The 18,720-nt window shown below is 41.1% G+C and overlaps 1 protein-coding gene across 11 annotated transcripts; it reads right to left on the reverse strand.

The window, feature by feature from the left end:
- Positions 1–210: 210 nt before the first annotated feature.
- LOC311227506 (complement C1q-like protein 2) lies at positions 211–18,360 on the reverse strand. Of its 11 annotated transcripts, XM_084313189.1 has the most exons (12): positions 18,217–18,360; positions 15,275–15,362; positions 13,218–13,377; positions 12,564–12,608; positions 12,320–12,364; positions 11,763–11,795; positions 11,184–11,216; positions 7,563–7,607; positions 7,253–7,297; positions 6,680–6,712; positions 2,442–2,573; positions 211–1,625 (listed from the first exon to the last, which is right to left on the reverse strand). In XM_084313189.1, exons 2-12 carry the CDS (start codon positions 15,344–15,346, stop codon positions 1,345–1,347), a joined length of 924 nt encoding a protein of 307 aa, XP_084169315.1. In that variant the 5' UTR covers positions 15,347–15,362; positions 18,217–18,360; the 3' UTR covers positions 211–1,344. The 11 variants fall into 11 exon arrangements, with proteins under 11 accessions (XP_084169315.1, XP_084169318.1, XP_084169319.1 ...); XM_084313192.1 differs by lacking the exon at positions 11,763–11,795; XM_084313193.1 differs by lacking the exon at positions 7,253–7,297.
- Between the last annotated feature and the right edge of the window lie 360 nt (positions 18,361–18,720).

Here is an 18,720-nt window from a genome sequence, read left to right on the forward strand (position 1 = left end):
TATATATATATTATATATATATATTATATATATATATATATTATATATATATATATATATATATATATATATATATATATATATTATATTATAATATATATATATTATTATATAATATTATTATTATTTAGTTTTTTACGGTGGGGCTAACGGGCTACCAAGTTGTTTATAGTTGGATCATTGATTGGGTCTTTAAAGAAACAATCAAAATGGTCTTTGGGTGTTTTTATTGATACATTTAGATTCATAATTGTTGAAGAATGAAAGATGAAACAGGATAAAGCCAAATGCGCTCAGTATAGCCTAGAGCGCAGGACCACCGCCAAGGCGTACAAATCTCCCCATTTCATTGTTACTTTCACACTCAACATTTTACTGGGTAGATGACAGGAACAAGTTGCCTCTATTGCAAGTTTCAAGAATGTGAATCCATTTTGTATGAACAATGATATTACCTCACATCACACAGTTGTATGACAAATATATTTGGTTTGTTGCAAAGTGGACAGAGTTCACAAGTAACACATCACTTCCTGTTGATCATGCATTATTATATCACTTCCAGTTGATCATGCATTATTAGATCACTTCCTGTTGATCATGCATTATTAGATCACTTCCTGTTGATCATGCATTATTAGATCACTTCCTGTTGATCATGCATTATTACATCACTCCCGGTTGATCATGCATTATTACATCACTCCCGGTTGATCATGCATTATTACATCACTCCCGGTTGATCATGCATTATTACATCACTTCCTGTTGATCATGCATTATTACATCACTCCCGGTTGATCATGCATTATTACATCACTCCCGGTTGATCATGAATTATTACATCACTCCCGGTTGATCATGCATTATTTATTCCTACATTTTATTGGATCTGGGGGTCATACAGTTTGGCTCATCAACTATCTAAATAGTTTGCGTGACACTGAACAAATGCAAATGTAAACAAAAATAATAGTACTGTTGCATTTTCCTCGTCACACGGTGAACAACAGAGAAAGATGCATCAGAAATGGAAAGAATTGCTCACATTTGATCAGAAGCCAAGAATTGTTTAAAGAGACATTTCTTCATAAAAATCCCCTTTATTTTGTATTTGATAAAGAATCTGCAAATCTATGATATACATGTACATACACAGCCCAGATTGAAGACTGGGCCAACCATATACATAATAAAAAGAAGTGACAGACATGTCCTAATAGAGCTTTTCAAATGTATAAAAGGATGTTCATGAAATTATCTGTAATGTACATATTACATGTTGCAGAACACGGAACAAATGCAAATGTAAACAGAAATAATAGTACTGTTCCATGTTCCTCGTCACACTGTGAACAACAGATGGCCACTGAAGGTACTGTAGTGATTATGACTGTCATAGATCCACATATTTGCCCTGAGCCGCACATACACCACATCCCCTGCCTCTAGTCGAAGTGAGGCTCCATTCGAAGAGCTAACATAACCGGTAGGTTGTCGTCCGTGTGCAGTGACTACATGTTGACCATTTTTAACCAGGACAGCCCCTGTTGGATGTGCTCCTCCCCTACCAAGGATGAAGAAATTGAACAGGTAGACACCCTTCACTGGCGCCGTGAAGGAGCCTGTTAGAGAAGCAAGATCATCAGTGTCCACTCCTCTAATCCAACTAACAGAAACATTGAAATTGTTATTTACGATAGCCCTTAACATTACCGGACTCATACTTCCATTATCACGGTGCATGATAAACTAAAAGTAATTTATAGTAAATTAAAGGAGCAATAGATGCCCGTTGATTTTTGGCAGAATATTCGTAAATCTTTAAACTGAATTTGACAATGCCCTTCCTGATCAGTCCTTTCTGTACAGCGCAACTGTTATACGCACAACAAGCACGCGTGTCACTCAAGGTTTTGATAGACAGCTCTCTCATTCCAATCGTTTGACTTGGTCGTTCATTTGATTGGGTGTTGTTGTTTTAGCTCCTGCCCCTTACCACAATGACAGATTTCTCTCATTTTGGTCTCAAACGTCTTATTTTTTTAGTACTATCGATTACTGTCGAGATAAAATAAGAAATCGAACATGTTGCCAAAAATCAGTGGTCGCCTATTGATCCTTTAAGAGTTGTCATGTTAATCAGAAACAATAAGCAATGTGTAGAAAGAAACAGATTTGATACTATTTAATCTTTATCAGGAGTAATTGTTTATTTTTCTTGGTGAGTATCCCATAATCTCCCCAACAGAATTGCTGTAAGGGTCAATGATAGTCCTGTTGGTAAAACTGTCTAACATTTAGCTAAAATGCACAACACAAATGGCAGTTGCTTGCATGTCTTTGTGGTTGTATCTTACACATACTATTACAAAGTAATAACTGGCAACATTGCAGTATGAACACATTCTGTCACCTGTGTCATCTAGTATCCACCATACCTGTGTTTTGATTATAAGCGTTGCCAACATTCGTGATGACGTGTCTGTAGACCAGGGTAGTCTGAGTGTTATAAGGCCCTGTGTTTCCATATCCTGAAGCCTTGAGGGAGGCTGAGAAAGACACCTGTCTGGCTGTGAGACAAAGATAGCATCACATATCACTTGCAATTCATGTGTTATAAGGAGTGTTCATTTAGTCAACGAAAATCATGACTAAATCCGCTCGTCAACAAAGCTTTTTCCTGTGACGAAAACGAGACAAGACGTCACGTTAATGGAGATCATGTGACACTAATATGACGAAATAATTCATGCAATGTCGTTGACTAAAAACGACGACACAAAATATAGTTTGCAAAATAAAATCTTGCTAAATGTTTATTCAACATCAACTTGAATTGTATTTACTTGCTAGCTAACAGGAACTCGTTTGCAGACAGGGAAGTAACGAACATAATTGTCCGTGCGGAACCCTTATGCCCAAAAAATCGTTACGTGGGTGTGTGGTCTTCTTATTTTCTGTCTTAGGGGCACCAAGTTTCAAGTTTCTTTAATAGTTGTCATACAGAAGTACAGAATACTTTCATACAAAATGCTTCTTACTGTTACGCTCCAGAGACTGTGCTAGACAAGATAGTATCAAATAACATAGTATAGCATGTAATTTAGAAGAAGAAAATGAGGTCACAGTGTTCGGTATAGACATATGTACAATGTTCTGAGTTACCATATAGTATACAATACTATGCAGTGTACTAATGTACAGTACTATATAGTGCAAAGCAGAAATGGGATGAGGTACAATTTAGGTACAATTTACAGTAAGGTGTACGAGTTGTAGTGCAATCCTTCATCAATAAATATAAAGTGTGGGGAGTGGGTGCTACAGTGTGTTTGTTTAAAGTGGGTGTGTGCTATAAGTGTGTGGAGTGGGTGCTACAGTGTGTTTGTTTAAAGTGAGTGTGTGCGTGTGGATGTGTGTGCTATGTGCGTTTGGTGGTTGTTGTTGTGTAGTGTTCATTGTTCGTTTAGCAGCCTGATGGCCTGGGGATAGAAGCTTCTTCTGAGTCTTTCTGTGCTCGCCTTGAGACTCCGGTATCGCTTGCCTGACCGCAGCAGTTCAAAGAGGCAGTTGTTCGGGTGACTGGAGTCTTTAATGATTCTCTTAGCCTTGCCCTTGCAACGCTTGTTGTAAATGTTCTGGAGGGTGGGGAGCCCCCCTCCAATTGTGCGTTCGGCTGAATGTGTCACTCTTTGTAGTCTGCTTCGGTCTTGTGCAGTGCTATTCCCAAACCAGGAGGTGATGTTGCCAGTCAAGATGCTCTCTATTGTACATGAGTAGAAGTTCTTAAGGATCTTCTGACTGACTTGGAACTTCCTTAGGCGCCTGAGGAAGTAGAGGCGTTGTCGTGCCTTCTTCACAACACTGTCAATGTGTGTGGTCCATGTCAAGTCCTCGGATATGTAGGCTCCGAGGTACTTAAAGCTGTTGACTCTCTCAACCGGTGCCTCGTCGATGCTGAGGGGGCTGTAGTCCTTGACCCCCGACCTCCTGAAGTCCACAATCATCTCCTTTGTTTTGCTGACGTTCAGGGAGAGGCTGTTTTCCTGGCACCATCCCGCCAGGACCTTGACCTCTTCCAGGTAGGCCCTCTCGTCGTTGGCAGAGATCAGGCCCACCACCACTGTGTCGTCAGCAAATTTGATGATTGTATTGCTACTCCGCTGAGCCACACAGTCGTGTGTGTACAGGGAGTAGAGGAGGGGACTCAGAACACAGCCCTGGGGGGGCCCTATGTTGAGGGTGATGGATGAGGAGGTGCAGTTGCCTGCTCTCACCACCTGGGGTCTGCCAGTCAGGAAGTCCAAGACCCACTGGCAGAGGTCATAGTTCAAGCCCAGGTCCCTGAGCTTGGCTATGAGTATGGAGGGGACTATGGTATTGAATGCCGAGCTGTAGTCGATGAATAGCATTCTCACATAGTTCCCCTGCCTCTTGTCCAGGTGTGATGCTGCTGTGTGCAGCACATGGGCTATGGCGTCCTCCGTGGACCTGTTGGGGCGGTATGCAAATTGCAGGGGGTCCATGTTGATGGGGAGGGAGGAGCAGATGTAGCCCTTTACTAGCTTCTCAAAGCACTTCATGGCTATGGAGGTGAGAGCTACAGGGCGGTAGTCGTTGAGGCAAGCAGGCTTGGATTTTTTGGGTACAGGGATAATAGTGGACTTCTTCAGGCAGGTGGGGATGACAGCCTGTTCTAAGGACAGGTTAAATATGTCAGTGAATACTGGGGCCAGTTGGTCGGCACAGACTTTTAGGACGCGGCCGGGGATGCCGTCCGGACCTGCTGCCTTCCTGATATTCACTTTTTTAAAGGTCCGCCTCACCTCATGCTCTGTTACCCTGAACACTGCGCCTCCATCAGCAGCCGACCCCCCCCCCCCCCCCCCCCCCCATTGCCGTGGCTTGTGAGCTGGTGTTGTTATTACCAGCATCAAACCTCGCATAGAAGGTATTGAGGTCATTTGCTAAGGAGATGTCACTGTTCAGTTTGAGGGAGGCGCCTTTATAGTCTGTCATCGTTTTGAGCCCCTGCCACATAGCTCTAGAGTCAGCTTGTTCAAACTGGAGTTCAATTTTATCCCTGTAGCGCCGTTTGGCCTCTGACACTGTCCTCCTTACGTTGTATCGCGCCACCTTGTGGTCATTCATGTTGCCTGCCACTAGGCCGTCGTTGTATGCTTTGGTGCGCTCTCTCAGAGCTTCACGGACGGATTTGTCTACCCAGGGTTTTTGATTTGGGTAAACTCTCATTTTGGTAGTGGGGATTGTTTCTTCCACCAAAGTACAAACATAGTCCAGCACTGTCTCCGTGTAGACATTAATGTTATCTGTGTCGCGGAACACATTCCAGTCTGTGCAGTGAAACGCAGACTGGAGCGTCTCCTCTGACGTCAAATCCCATTTCTGCACCTCTTGCGAGACTACAGGAGTACTTTTGATTCTCTGTTTGTACATTGGTGAAAGAAAGATGGACGCGTGATCTGATTTACCAAAGCCACTATCAGAATGAGCCTTGTAGCCACCTTTAAATTGCGTGTAACAGTGATCTAGGATGTTACCGCCTCTGGTGTTGCAAGTCACATGCTGATAGAAGTCAGGTAATACCTTTCTCAGATTGGCGCTATTGAAATCACCCAGCACCAAAATGGCGGCGTTAACGTTCGCCGCTTGTATTCTATTTACCTCGTCGTGGAGTCTGGAGAGCGCGACGTTGTTGCTGGCTTGCGGTGGAATATACACTCCTACAAGGATGATCGCCGTTAACTCCCTCGGGAGGAAGAAAGGACAACACTTGATGGTTATATATTCCAGGTCTGGGCAGCAGTGGTTGGATAATTCCTTCACGTTAGTTGGATCGCTCCAATTGTTGTTAAACATGAAGGCAATACCTCCTCCACGTTGTTTACCGGACTCTGCTGTTATGCTGGGGGTGTTGTTTCCCCCCGGGAGATATGGGAGGAAGGACAGAATGTTACGTTGTTGTTGTGAAGCTAGCGTATTAGGTAGGCAGCTGTGTTGTGTATGAGAAGGGAATCATCAACCTGTAAAACCCCATATTGAGCTGGAAATAAAGCACCGTATACATAAAAGGAAACTCCCCTCTTTCTTCCCTACATTACTGCATGACGGATCGCTACATTATGTTGATCCACTACAATAGAACACATTAAATAGCTTACATAAGTCTAACCAGCTAGCACTAACATTAGCTTTTTTTGCTCACGCCAATCTATGAGGCTGTAACTGAGTGGCGAGATTAAACGAAAAAGACTAAATCGAGACTAAACAAAGACTAAAATGTTCAGACCTGTAGTTGACTAAAACTGACTAAACGGAAAATAAATGAGGGTGACTAAATATGATGAAAACTAAAAAGAGCATTTGACACATGACTAAGACTAAAACAAAAATAGCTGACGAAATGAACACTGGTTATAAGATTGCATGTGCATTCATACACATGTGCCACACACACACACACACACACACACACACACACACACACACACACACACACACACACACACACACACACACACACACACACACACACACACACACACACACACCTACACACACACACACACACACACACACACACACCATTGAAATATCAACACTCTGTAGCAGACTGAAGTTACAAATTAACACATTTTACATTAAAATCCCTTACCTTCATTCTGTCTCTTTGTGGTTTCAAGAGCAGCTGAGAAAGAAAATAACACTTACATTTTTTTTTTTACAGCTATATGGATTATACTGTAACCTGTTATACACAACATACATAACAGTGTATTAACCATGAGAAGGTCTCTTTATAACACATTAATGTGTCTTCATGCAATAAACTGGAGCTGCCCCACCGTGGCTGTGATTTATTCTGGTTATTGATACAAGACATAAGTTATATAAGTTGCATTATGAGCAATTATGAAAATTCATATAACACTGTATCCATATCCTAAAACCAAGAGGGAGGCTGAGAAAGCCACCTGTTTGCCTCACACACACACACACACACACACACACACACACACACACACACACACACACACACACACACACACACACACACACACACACACACACACACACACACACACACACACACACACACACACACACACACACACACACACACACACACACACACACACACACACACACACACTTGATATATCAACACTCTGTAGCAGACTGTGAAGTTACAAATTAACACATGCACTTTTACATTCAAATCCCGTACCTTTCTCTCTCTGCAGCGCCCGCAACTCACTGGTTTTAAGAGCAGCTGAGAAAGGAAATAACACTTTTATCTTTATTGACAGCTATAATGGATTATAACCTGTTATACACAACATACATAAACACACACACACACACACACACACACACACACACACACACACACACACACACACACACACACACACACACACACACACACACACACACACACACACACACACACACACACACACATGAAATATCAACACTCTGTAGCAGACTGTGAAGTTACAAATTAACACATGCACTTTTACATTCAAATCCCGTACCTTTCTGTCTCTGCAGCGCCCGCAACTCACTGGTTTTAAGAGCAGCTGAGAAAGGAAATAACACTTTTATCTTTCTTGACAGCTATAATGGATTATAACCTGTTATACACAACATACATAACAGTGTATTAACCATGAGAAGGTCTCTTTATAACACATTATTGTGTCTTCATGCAATAAACTGGAGCTGCCCCACCGTGGCTGTGATTTATTCTGGTTATTGATATAAGACACTATGAATTATCATGCAAGTTAATAATGCATTATGAGCAATTATGAATATTCGTATAACACTATCAGTTTGTGGTCAGTAAAGCATTACCAAAGATCTTTCTTCGTTTTTATATACAGTATAAATATTTATTTCTATTATCTTTTTCTATTATATTTCTATTAATTTCTTTTAAATAAATGTTTGTTCTAAAGGTTCTAAAGCTCTTCCTTAAAATTAGGGATGCTCGATATGTGCCTTCTTCACAACACTGTCAATGTGTGTGGTCCATGTCAAGTCCTCGGATATGTAGGCTCCGAGGTACTTAAAGCTGTTGACTCTCTCAACCGGTGCCTCGTCGATGCTGAGGGGGCTGTAGTCCTTGACCCCCGACCTCCTGAAGTCCACAATCATCTCCTTTGTTTTGCTGACGTTCAGGGAGAGGCTGTTTTCCTGGCACCATCCCGCCAGGACCTTGACCTCTTCCAGGTAGGCCCTCTCGTCGTTGGCAGAGATCAGGCCCACCACCACTGTGTCGTCAGCAAATTTGATGATTGTATTGCTACTCCGCTGAGCCACACAGTCGTGTGTGTACAGGGAGTAGAGGAGGGGACTCAGAACACAGCCCTGGGGGGCCCCTATGTTTTACATTTACATTTACATTTAGTCATTTAGCTGACGCTTTTATCCAAAGCGACTTACAAGTTCTGTACGACAAGCCATCAGGAAGGGCACAACTCTATCAGCTGAGTAACAATGTTCATCAAAGTGTTGAGTGCTACAGTGTAGGTTAGTTTATTAGGACAAGTGCATGACAGTACGGTTAGTTAGGGTTAGATTTTTTTTTTTTTTTTTTTTTTTTAATTCAGATAATGGTTGAAGAAGTGCGTCTTTAGTCGACGGCGAAAGATTGGACGTGATTCGGCTGTCCTAACTGGGGTGGGTAGTTCATTCCACCATTGTGGGGCAAGGACTGAGAATAGGCGACTTCTCTTTGATGACCCTCCCGGAGCTTGGATAGGGTTGAGGGTGATGGATGAGGAGGTGCAGTTGCCTGCTCTCACCACCTGGGGTCTGCCAGTCAGGAAGTCCAAGACCCACTGGCAGAGGTCATAGTTCAAGCCCAGGTCCCTGAGCTTGGCTATGAGTATGGAGGGGACTATGGTATTGAATGCCGAGCTGTAGTCGATGAATAGCATTCTCACATAGTTCCCCTGCCTCTTGTCCAGGTGTGATGCTGCTGTGTGCAGCACATGGGCTATGGCGTCCTCCGTGGACCTGTTGGGGCGGTATGCAAATTGCAGGGGGTCCATGTTGATGGGGAGGGAGGAGCAGATGTAGCCCTTTACTAGCTTCTCAAAGCACTTCATGGCTATGGAGGTGAGAGCTACAGGGCGGTAGTCGTTGAGGCAAGCAGGCTTGGATTTTTTGGGTACAGGGATAATAGTGGACTTCTTCAGGCAGGTGGGGATGACAGCCTGTTCTAAGGACAGGTTAAATATGTCAGTGAATACTGGGGCCAGTTGGTCGGCACAGACTTTTAGGACGCGGCCGGGGATGCCGTCCGGACCTGCTGCCTTCCTGATATTCACTTTTTTAAAGGTCCGCCTCACCTCATGCTCTGTTACCCTGAACACTGCGCCTCCATCAGCAGCCGACCCCCCCCCCCCCCCCCCATTGCCGTGGCTTGTGAGCTGGTGTTGTTATTACCAGCATCAAACCTCGCATAGAAGGTATTGAGGTCATTTGCTAAGGAGATGTCACTGTTCAGTTTGAGGGAGGCGCCTTTATAGTCTGTCATCGTTTTGAGCCCCTGCCACATAGCTCTAGAGTCAGCTTGTTCAAACTGGAGTTCAATTTTATCCCTGTAGCGCCGTTTGGCCTCTGACACTGTCCTCCTTACGTTGTATCGCGCCACCTTGTGGTCATTCATGTTGCCTGCCACTAGGCCGTCGTTGTATGCTTTGGTGCGCTCTCTCAGAGCTTCACGGACGGATTTGTCTACCCAGGGTTTTTGATTTGGGTAAACTCTCATTTTGGTAGTGGGGATTGTTTCTTCCACCAAAGTACAAACATAGTCCAGCACTGTCTCCGTGTAGACATTAATGTTATCTGTGTCGCGGAACACATTCCAGTCTGTGCAGTGAAACGCAGACTGGAGCGTCTCCTCTGACGTCAAATCCCATTTCTGCACCTCTTGCGAGACTACAGGAGTACTTTTGATTCTCTGTTTGTACATTGGTGAAAGAAAGATGGACGCGTGATCTGATTTACCAAAGCCACTATCAGAATGAGCCTTGTAGCCACCTTTAAATTGCGTGTAACAGTGATCTAGGATGTTACCGCCTCTGGTGTTGCAAGTCACATGCTGATAGAAGTCAGGTAATACCTTTCTCAGATTGGCGCTATTGAAATCACCCAGCACCAAAATGGCGGCGTTAACGTTCGCCGCTTGTATTCTATTTACCTCGTCGTGGAGTCTGGAGAGCGCGACGTTGTTGCTGGCTTGCGGTGGAATATACACTCCTACAAGGATGATCGCCGTTAACTCCCTCGGGAGGAAGAAAGGACAACACTTGATGGTTATATATTCCAGGTCTGGGCAGCAGTGGTTGGATAATTCCTTCACGTTAGTTGGATCGCTCCAATTGTTGTTAAACATGAAGGCAATACCTCCTCCACGTTGTTTACCGGACTCTGCTGTTATGCTGGGGGTGTTGTTTCCCCCCGGGAGATATGGGAGGAAGGACAGAATGTTACGTTGTTGTTGTGAAGCTAGCGTATTAGGTAGGCAGCTGTGTTGTGTATGAGAAGGGAATCATCAACCTGTAAAACCCCATATTGAGCTGGAAATAAAGCACCATACATAAAAGGAAACTCCCCTCTTTCTTCCCTACATTACTGCATGACGGATCGCTACATTATGTTGATCCACTACAATAGAACACATTAAATAGCTTACATAAGTCTAACCAGCTAGCACTAACATTAGCTTTTTTTGCTCACGCCAATCTATGAGGCTGTAACTGAGTGGCGAGATTAAACGAAAAAGACTAAATCGAGACTAAACAAAGACTAAAATGTTCAGACCTGTAGTTGACTAAAACTGACTAAACGGAAAATAAATGAGGGTGACTAAATATGATGAAAACTAAAAAGAGCATTTGACACATGACTAAAACAAAAATAGCTGACGAAATGAACACTGGTTATAAGATTGCATGTGCATTCATACACATGTGCCACACACACACACACACACACACACACACACACACACACACACACACACACACACACACACACACACACACACACACACACACACACACACACACACCATTGAAATATCAACACTCTGTAGCAGACTGAAGTTACAAATTAACACATTTTACATTAAAATCCCTTACCTTCATTCTGTCTCTTTGTGGTTTCAAGAGCAGCTGAGAAAGAAAATAACACTTACATTTTTTTTTTACAGCTATATGGATTATACTGTAACCTGTTATACACAACATACATAACAGTGTATTAACCATGAGAAGGTCTCTTTATAACACATTAATGTGTCTTCATGCAATAAACTGGAGCTGCCCCACCGTGGCTGTGATTTATTCTGGTTATTGATACAAGACATAAGTTATATAAGTTGCATTATGAGCAATTATGAAAATTCATATAACACTGTATCCATATCCTAAAACCAAGAGGGAGGCTGAGAAAGCCACCTGTTTGCCTCACACACACACACACACACACACACACACACACACACACACACACACACACACACACACACACACACACACACACACACACACACACACACACACACACACACACACACACACACACACACACACACACACACACACACACACACACACACACACACACACACACACACACACACACACACCATTGAAATATCAACACTCTGTAGCAGACTGAAGTTACAAATTAACACATTTTACATTAAAATCCCTTACCTTCATTCTGTCTCTTTGTGGTTTCAAGAGCAGCTGAGAAAGAAAGTAACACTTAATTTTTTTTTTTTACAGCTATATGGATTATACTGTAACCTGTTATACACAACATACATAACAGTGTATTAACCATGAGAAGGTCTCTTTATAACACATTAATGTGTCTTCATGCAATAAACTGGAGCTGCCCCACCGTGGCTGTGATTTATTCTGGTTATTGATACAAGACATAAGTTATATAAGTTGCATTATGAGCAATTATGAAAATTCATATAACACTGTATCCATATCCTAAAACCAAGAGGGAGGCTGAGAAAGCCACCTGTTTGCCTCACACACACACACACACACACACACACACACACACACACACACACACACACACACACACACACACACACACACACACACACACACACACACACACACACACACACACACACACACACACACACACACACACACACACACACACACACACACTTAAAATATATCAACACTCTGTAGCAGACTGTGAAGTTACAAATTAACACATGCACTTTTACATTCAAATCCCGTACCTTTCTCTCTCTGCAGCGCCCGCAACTCACTGGTTTTAAGAGCAGCTGAGAAAGGAAATAACACTTTTATCTTTATTGACAGCTATAATGGATTATAACCTGTTATACACAACATACATAAACACACACACACACACACACGCACACACACACACACACACACACACACTTGAAATATCAACACTCTGTAGCAGACTGTGAAGTTACAAATTAACACATGCACTTTTACATTCAAATCCCGTACCTTTCTGTCTCTGCAGCGCCCGCAACTCACTGGTTTTAAGAGCAGCTGAGAAAGGAAATAACACTTTTATCTTTCTTGACAGCTATAATGGATTATAACCTGTTATACACAACATACATAACAGTGTATTAACCTTGAGAAGGTCTCTTTATAACACATTATTGTGTCTTCATGCAATAAACTGGAGCTGCCCCACCGTGGCTGTGATTTATTCTGGTTATTGATATAAGACACTATGAATTATCATGCAAGTTAATAATGCATTATGAGCAATTATGAATATTCGTATAACACTATCAGTTTGTGGTCAGTAAAGCATTACCAAAGATCTTTCTTCGTTTTTATATACAGTATAAATATTTATTTCTATTATCTTTTTCTATTATATTTCTATTAATTTCTTTTAAATAAATGTTTGTTCTAAAGGTTCTAAAGCTCTTCCTTAAAATTAGGGATGCTCGATATTGGCTTTTTTACCGATACCGATATACCGATATTGTCCAACTCTTAATTTCCGATACTGATATCAACCGATATCACATTTTAATGCCGATATCGGCCGATAATATCGGTAGGCCGATAATATCGGACATCCCTACTTAAAATGTTTCAGTGAAAGTAATTTGTTTTAAACACAATAAAACACAATAAAACCTTTAAACTGATTTTCACTGTCCCTCAGCCTGTCTGTCACCGCCTGCAGCTCCAGCTGTGTGTGTCTCAGCTCGACCCTCTGCTCCGTCATCAGAGCCGTCATGTCTCTCAGTGCGCTGTGGATGTCAGGCAGGCAGGCTTGTTGGGAGAGTCCAGTTTCCTTTCGAAAAAAAGAATAACATGTTTTCCAAAGTAAATTAGATTTATTAAAATAAAGGGGAATGAAAAAACAGGGATACGGTAAGGGAGAACAAAACAGGGATATACAAGGAGACAAACTACCAAGGCAAGGATATAAGACTAAACAATAACTAAACAACCCTTCAAATGACCCTAGTGTCACAGGACACAATCAACACTCACATGGTAAGCAACTGGTAAAACCAACCAGTACAACAAAACAAGGCTATTAACTAGGGATGCTCGATATTGGCTTTTTTACCGATACCGATATTCCGATATTGTCCAACTCTTAATTTCCGATACCGATATCAACCGATACCGATATATGCAGGGTTTCCCCGTCCAAAAAACTGAATAATTTCAGGTAACTAATAATTTCACTGGATATATACATAACAAATATTGTTATTGTTTTTTATTTTTTTAAACCGATACCGATATTTTCCGATATCACATTTTACTGCCGATATCGGCCGATAATATCGGTCGGCCGATAATATCGGACATCCCTACTATTAACTAAATACATGTGAACTCCCACTCCACACAAGCCCACACAACAGGGGCATCAAGCTGACCCACAGTTCAGCACAGACAGTGGCCAATCAGAGAGCGTCAGTCAGTGGCCAATCAGAGAGCGTCTCCGCAAAATGCGGCTACGGAAAAAAACAACGCATCATTGGACACTCAGCAGAATCTACAGGAAGGGGCGGGTGGTACCTCAATGTACTTACTTCCTGCTTTCCTGCTGTCGGACGCTTGTTTCTGTCGCTCTGTCCTATCGCTACCTTGACGTTATAATTAATGATTAATTATAACCCTTCTACTCTAAATACTCAGTATGTTAACTTCCAGTTCCTATGATGGTACTTCTCAAGTAGTTCAAAACTTTTACACGATTAGGATCACTTTGATATCCGATCAGATCAGAGAATCAAATCCAAGCTTTAATCTGGATCAAATCTTCAAAATGGGTAGTTCAAACCGACAACACAGGATTGGGATCAGTTTGATCCCAAAAAACTGGATTATCTTGATCCCACCAGAGGAGTAGATTGGATTACCAGAGCAAAATCGACTATACAATTTATTTAAAAATATGTTTCAATATAAATAAGATGGGAACGTTTGTTGACTGAAATAATACAAAATGTTTAGCCTTCATGGCAAATCATAAAAGTTTATGCTCATAAAAGTATCACAACAAAGTTGTCAATCACAAATGTAATTTAGATTACAGAAAAAATATCTTCAACAAAAAGAAGTCCATCATCGGTCGTCACCTTCAGCTAACTGAAAACGTATTTAGAATTCAATTCAGCTCCTCAAAGCACGCCTGGATGATCCAGCTGCCTTTGAAGGATTTTTTTTGTTGTTACCCTAGTGGGAGTATTTTCTTTATTACAATTCCATTATGACTTTATGTCCTTTATGTATTTAAAAATATAATTATATTTAGACATTATAGATGTCTCTGCAATGTGGTCTCTTGTCTTCCTTGTATTATTTTTCATATCCACTAGATGGAGAATTGTAGGATTAAAGCAGTGATATTCAGGATCTAGTAATCATGAAAAGTCTGGATCTGGATCAGGGTGATCCTATCCTAAATTGCTTTGAAATACCGGGACACAATCTGGTAGAGTTGTCTGATCCTGGATCACAAAAAATGGGATTTCAAAAGTTGATCGGATCTGAATGTTCAGTAAAACTAGATGATATTTTTGAACGTGTGGCAGCTCCTCTTCAACCTCTGATATCAATGCAGGTGGCGTTCCCCTTTAAAGAGTGTGAGGTGTTTCACCTTGAAGCCATCGGTCTTGCTCCAAGACCCACCCCCTCATAGATTATAGGCTCTTTCCACCTTCACATACCTCTCCATTCAGGCCGGGTGGCTGGGCCAAGACAATCAGCAACAGGGGGAGAAGAAATACAGCCAGCTTCATCCTCACTACACTGTGTCTGTCCATGAGAGAGAGAGAGAAAGAGGGGGGGGGAGAGAGAGAGAGAGAGAGAGAGAGAGAGAGAGAGAGAGAGAGAGAGAGAGAGAGAGAGAGAGAGAGAGAGAGAGAGAGAGAGAGAGAGAGAGAGAGAGAGGAGAGAGAGATAAGGGGGGGGAGAGAGGGGGGGTGAAAGAGAGAGAGGGAGAGAGAGAGGGGGGGCAGAGAGAGAAAGAGAGAGAGAGAAAGAGAGAGAGAGAATTACATAATATATTTAAATACATGTTTCTTTTCTTTAAACTGATTCTACAAAATAGGAATATGTTCCTGAACTGTGCCAAGATTTATTTTCTCTCAGTTTTAGCGTTTATATGAGAACTCAAACCTATGGCATCATCAAACTGCACTGACTGAGATGGTTGAACGAACATTTTATGACCATGCACTATGAATTGAAAATTGGGGACCCTGATGTAAACAAGACAAACGTCTTTCTCTGGTCTGCATCCCCTTAACAATTGTGTGTATTGAGCCGTACTGTATTGTACCCATTCTGCAATCTGTTAAATAACGTATTCATTCATTCATTCATTCAGACCAGCCATGTTCCCATGTCTCCACATTTGCTTTTCTATAAATTATGTTCGTGTCCGAGTCCAAGTCCGAGTCACCGAAGAAGAGCCCAAGTCGAGTCCGAGTCGACTCCCCATTACCCGAGTCCGAGGCCAAGTCATCAAGGTTGAGTCCAGGGGTGCACGGATGTGCACGCGCGTGCACACAGGAATGCGCTGCACTCGACGGGTGCGCCAACTCGCTAAGTACCCAGCAGGCTACTTTGCATATCAATGGCGCAGGTCGTCAGGTGTGTTCTAATACGTCCTCAGATACATTCACACAAAACTTGTGAATGAAATGTGTTACATTCCATTCGTAGAGGCAATTAGGCATTGTCTTTAGTCCGTGCGTATGCGAGGGAACATTTATGCGAATGCGCGGGAGCGCGCATGCACGTGGCGTCATTAAAACATTGTGCAACCAGCTTTGAAATCAGCAACGCAACACTGGTTGAGTCCACTCCACTCTGGCAGTCGAAGAGCTGACATACAAATAAAAAAAGGTCTACATTAAACATAAATGACACAGCGGTCACAATTTCAAAGGGAGTTTATTTACTTTGTGACACAATAGTCAAACAAATGCACTAACCGTCAATATTGTATGCCAAATAATTAGGGCCTATTACACAAAATAAAAAAAGAAATGACTGAATAAAATATTTATCAATTAACAAGTCTGAGTCCTCGTCTGCACCTTCCGAGTCTGAATGCAGTCAATGCTCAAGTCCAAGTCCATGCCTGAGTCATCAGTGCTCAAGTCCAAGTCGAGTCACAAGTCCTGAAAATCAGTAGAGATCACTCGAGTACTACAACACTGCATCCAGGATACTCTATACAGTAGGTACATTATCATCACTGTCCATGTCACTGTCTTTCAACCATCTCATGCAGTGCAATGGGATGATGTTATACGGTTAAATGTCTCTTACTTTGGGAGCTTTCATTAACTCAAAACCCCTATTTGGAAAATGTTTGCATAATTACAACCTAAAAGTTAATTCCAGTGGAATACCTCTTTAATCCAAACATCCTGGAAAAGTACAACAATTCAATAATGCTTTCTATGAATACCATTGCTATAGTGCATCATCGTTTCATCATTTCATCGTTTCGTAATATGCTATGACCATGTATATAAGCACATGTACATGTACATCTCTCATGTACTTTATTTACTCATAGTATATATTCAGATTAGTGTTATTGACCATATTTATTGTAACGTATAAGTGATAGGGCATACCTATCTGCACCTTTCATTATGCTGCCTACTTGCTCATATGCTTATAGTCAGAGTTAATTATATTGTTTACACTGCTTATTTTTATCCCTACTATAATTGTATTGCCTTTATTTATGTCTTCTACTATTCCCTGCCCATACCTGTACCTCCCCTCCCCCCACCCCCCATGCTGCTATGACACCTGCATCTCCCCAAGGGGATCAATAAAGGAATATCTTATCTAATTTATGTAATCCTTACTGGTGTATTTTGGCTACCGTCATAAGGCATTATAGATGCAACGTATAATGAAATATAAGCACTAGTATCTTATACGTGTTCAGAGAACGAGTGCATTATGATTCATTAAGAGTGCATTTATAATGCACTATAACTAATGGTATTCATAGAAAGTGTTAGGCTACCAGTAATTCTTTAGAGGTTCTCTCATCATGACTGCAGATGAACTACGTTCAGTGCTATCCTGTATAAGATCATTTTGGGTAACCTCTGTACTTAGTAGAATCTAGTTTAAAATGGTCCCACTGAATAAAAAAGTTAATCAATCAAAAAAGGTCCTATATTGCACCAGACAGTTACCTAAAAATGTTATGCAGATAAACATTTTTGTCCACAAACAACATTTTCTAATCCCTGTGGATTCAGTCTTTCAAACTATTCTATTACAGGGAACATTTTTATTTATTTTATTTGATATAAAATCGGATGAAAACCAGCGCTATAGTACCTTGCAGTAATCCTTGATGAATAGCAATGATATAAAACATGTAAAAAATACATAATATAGTTGCAACTCATCATAATTAATATAAAAAAAAAAGAAAAAAAAAAAAAAAAAAAAAAAAAAAAAAAAATAATAATAATAATAATAATAATAATAATAATAATAATAATAATAATAATAATAATAATAATAATAATAATAATAATAATAATAATAATAATAATAATAATAATAATAATAATAATAATAATAATAATAATAATAATAATAATAATTAATATAGTCGTATCACCGTTCAGGTCGTTCTGTCTGGAGTAGGTCTGTCTGTGCTTCTCTTCTGTCAGTGTGAAGTGTGCAGAACCTCAGTGTGTGTCCACTGGCTTATATCCTCCATGAATAAGGAAGTCCTTTGTGAGTTCACTTGCCAAATAAATCATGCAACCAGTTTGGTGACATTCACTCATTCATTATCTTGCCCCAGGACATTTAGAGCCATGTGGGCACCTCCTAGAGTCTGTAAGAAAAAAATCGGTAAAAAAAACGGTAGAAGTCTGGCAGCTTGGCGACAGAGATTTACTGTAGAATTTACATTGAAATAATTAAAATAAAGTGGAAAAGCAATACATTTACAGATAATTCTGTTTATTATTTGAGAACCAGAGAACAGAGAACCACTGTTAATTGACAGGTTAGGTTCAGCAGTGAAACACTGTTATTTTACAGGTTTTTTCCTACATTATTATGATCAAACACCTTCAATAAAGTGGCAGAACTTAAAGTTCAGCAGTGAAACACT

This window comes from Notolepis coatsorum (genome assembly GCF_963971535.1).
Source record: "Notolepis coatsorum genome assembly, chromosome: 4".
Lineage (NCBI taxonomy): Eukaryota > Metazoa > Chordata > Actinopteri > Aulopiformes > Paralepididae > Notolepis > Notolepis coatsorum.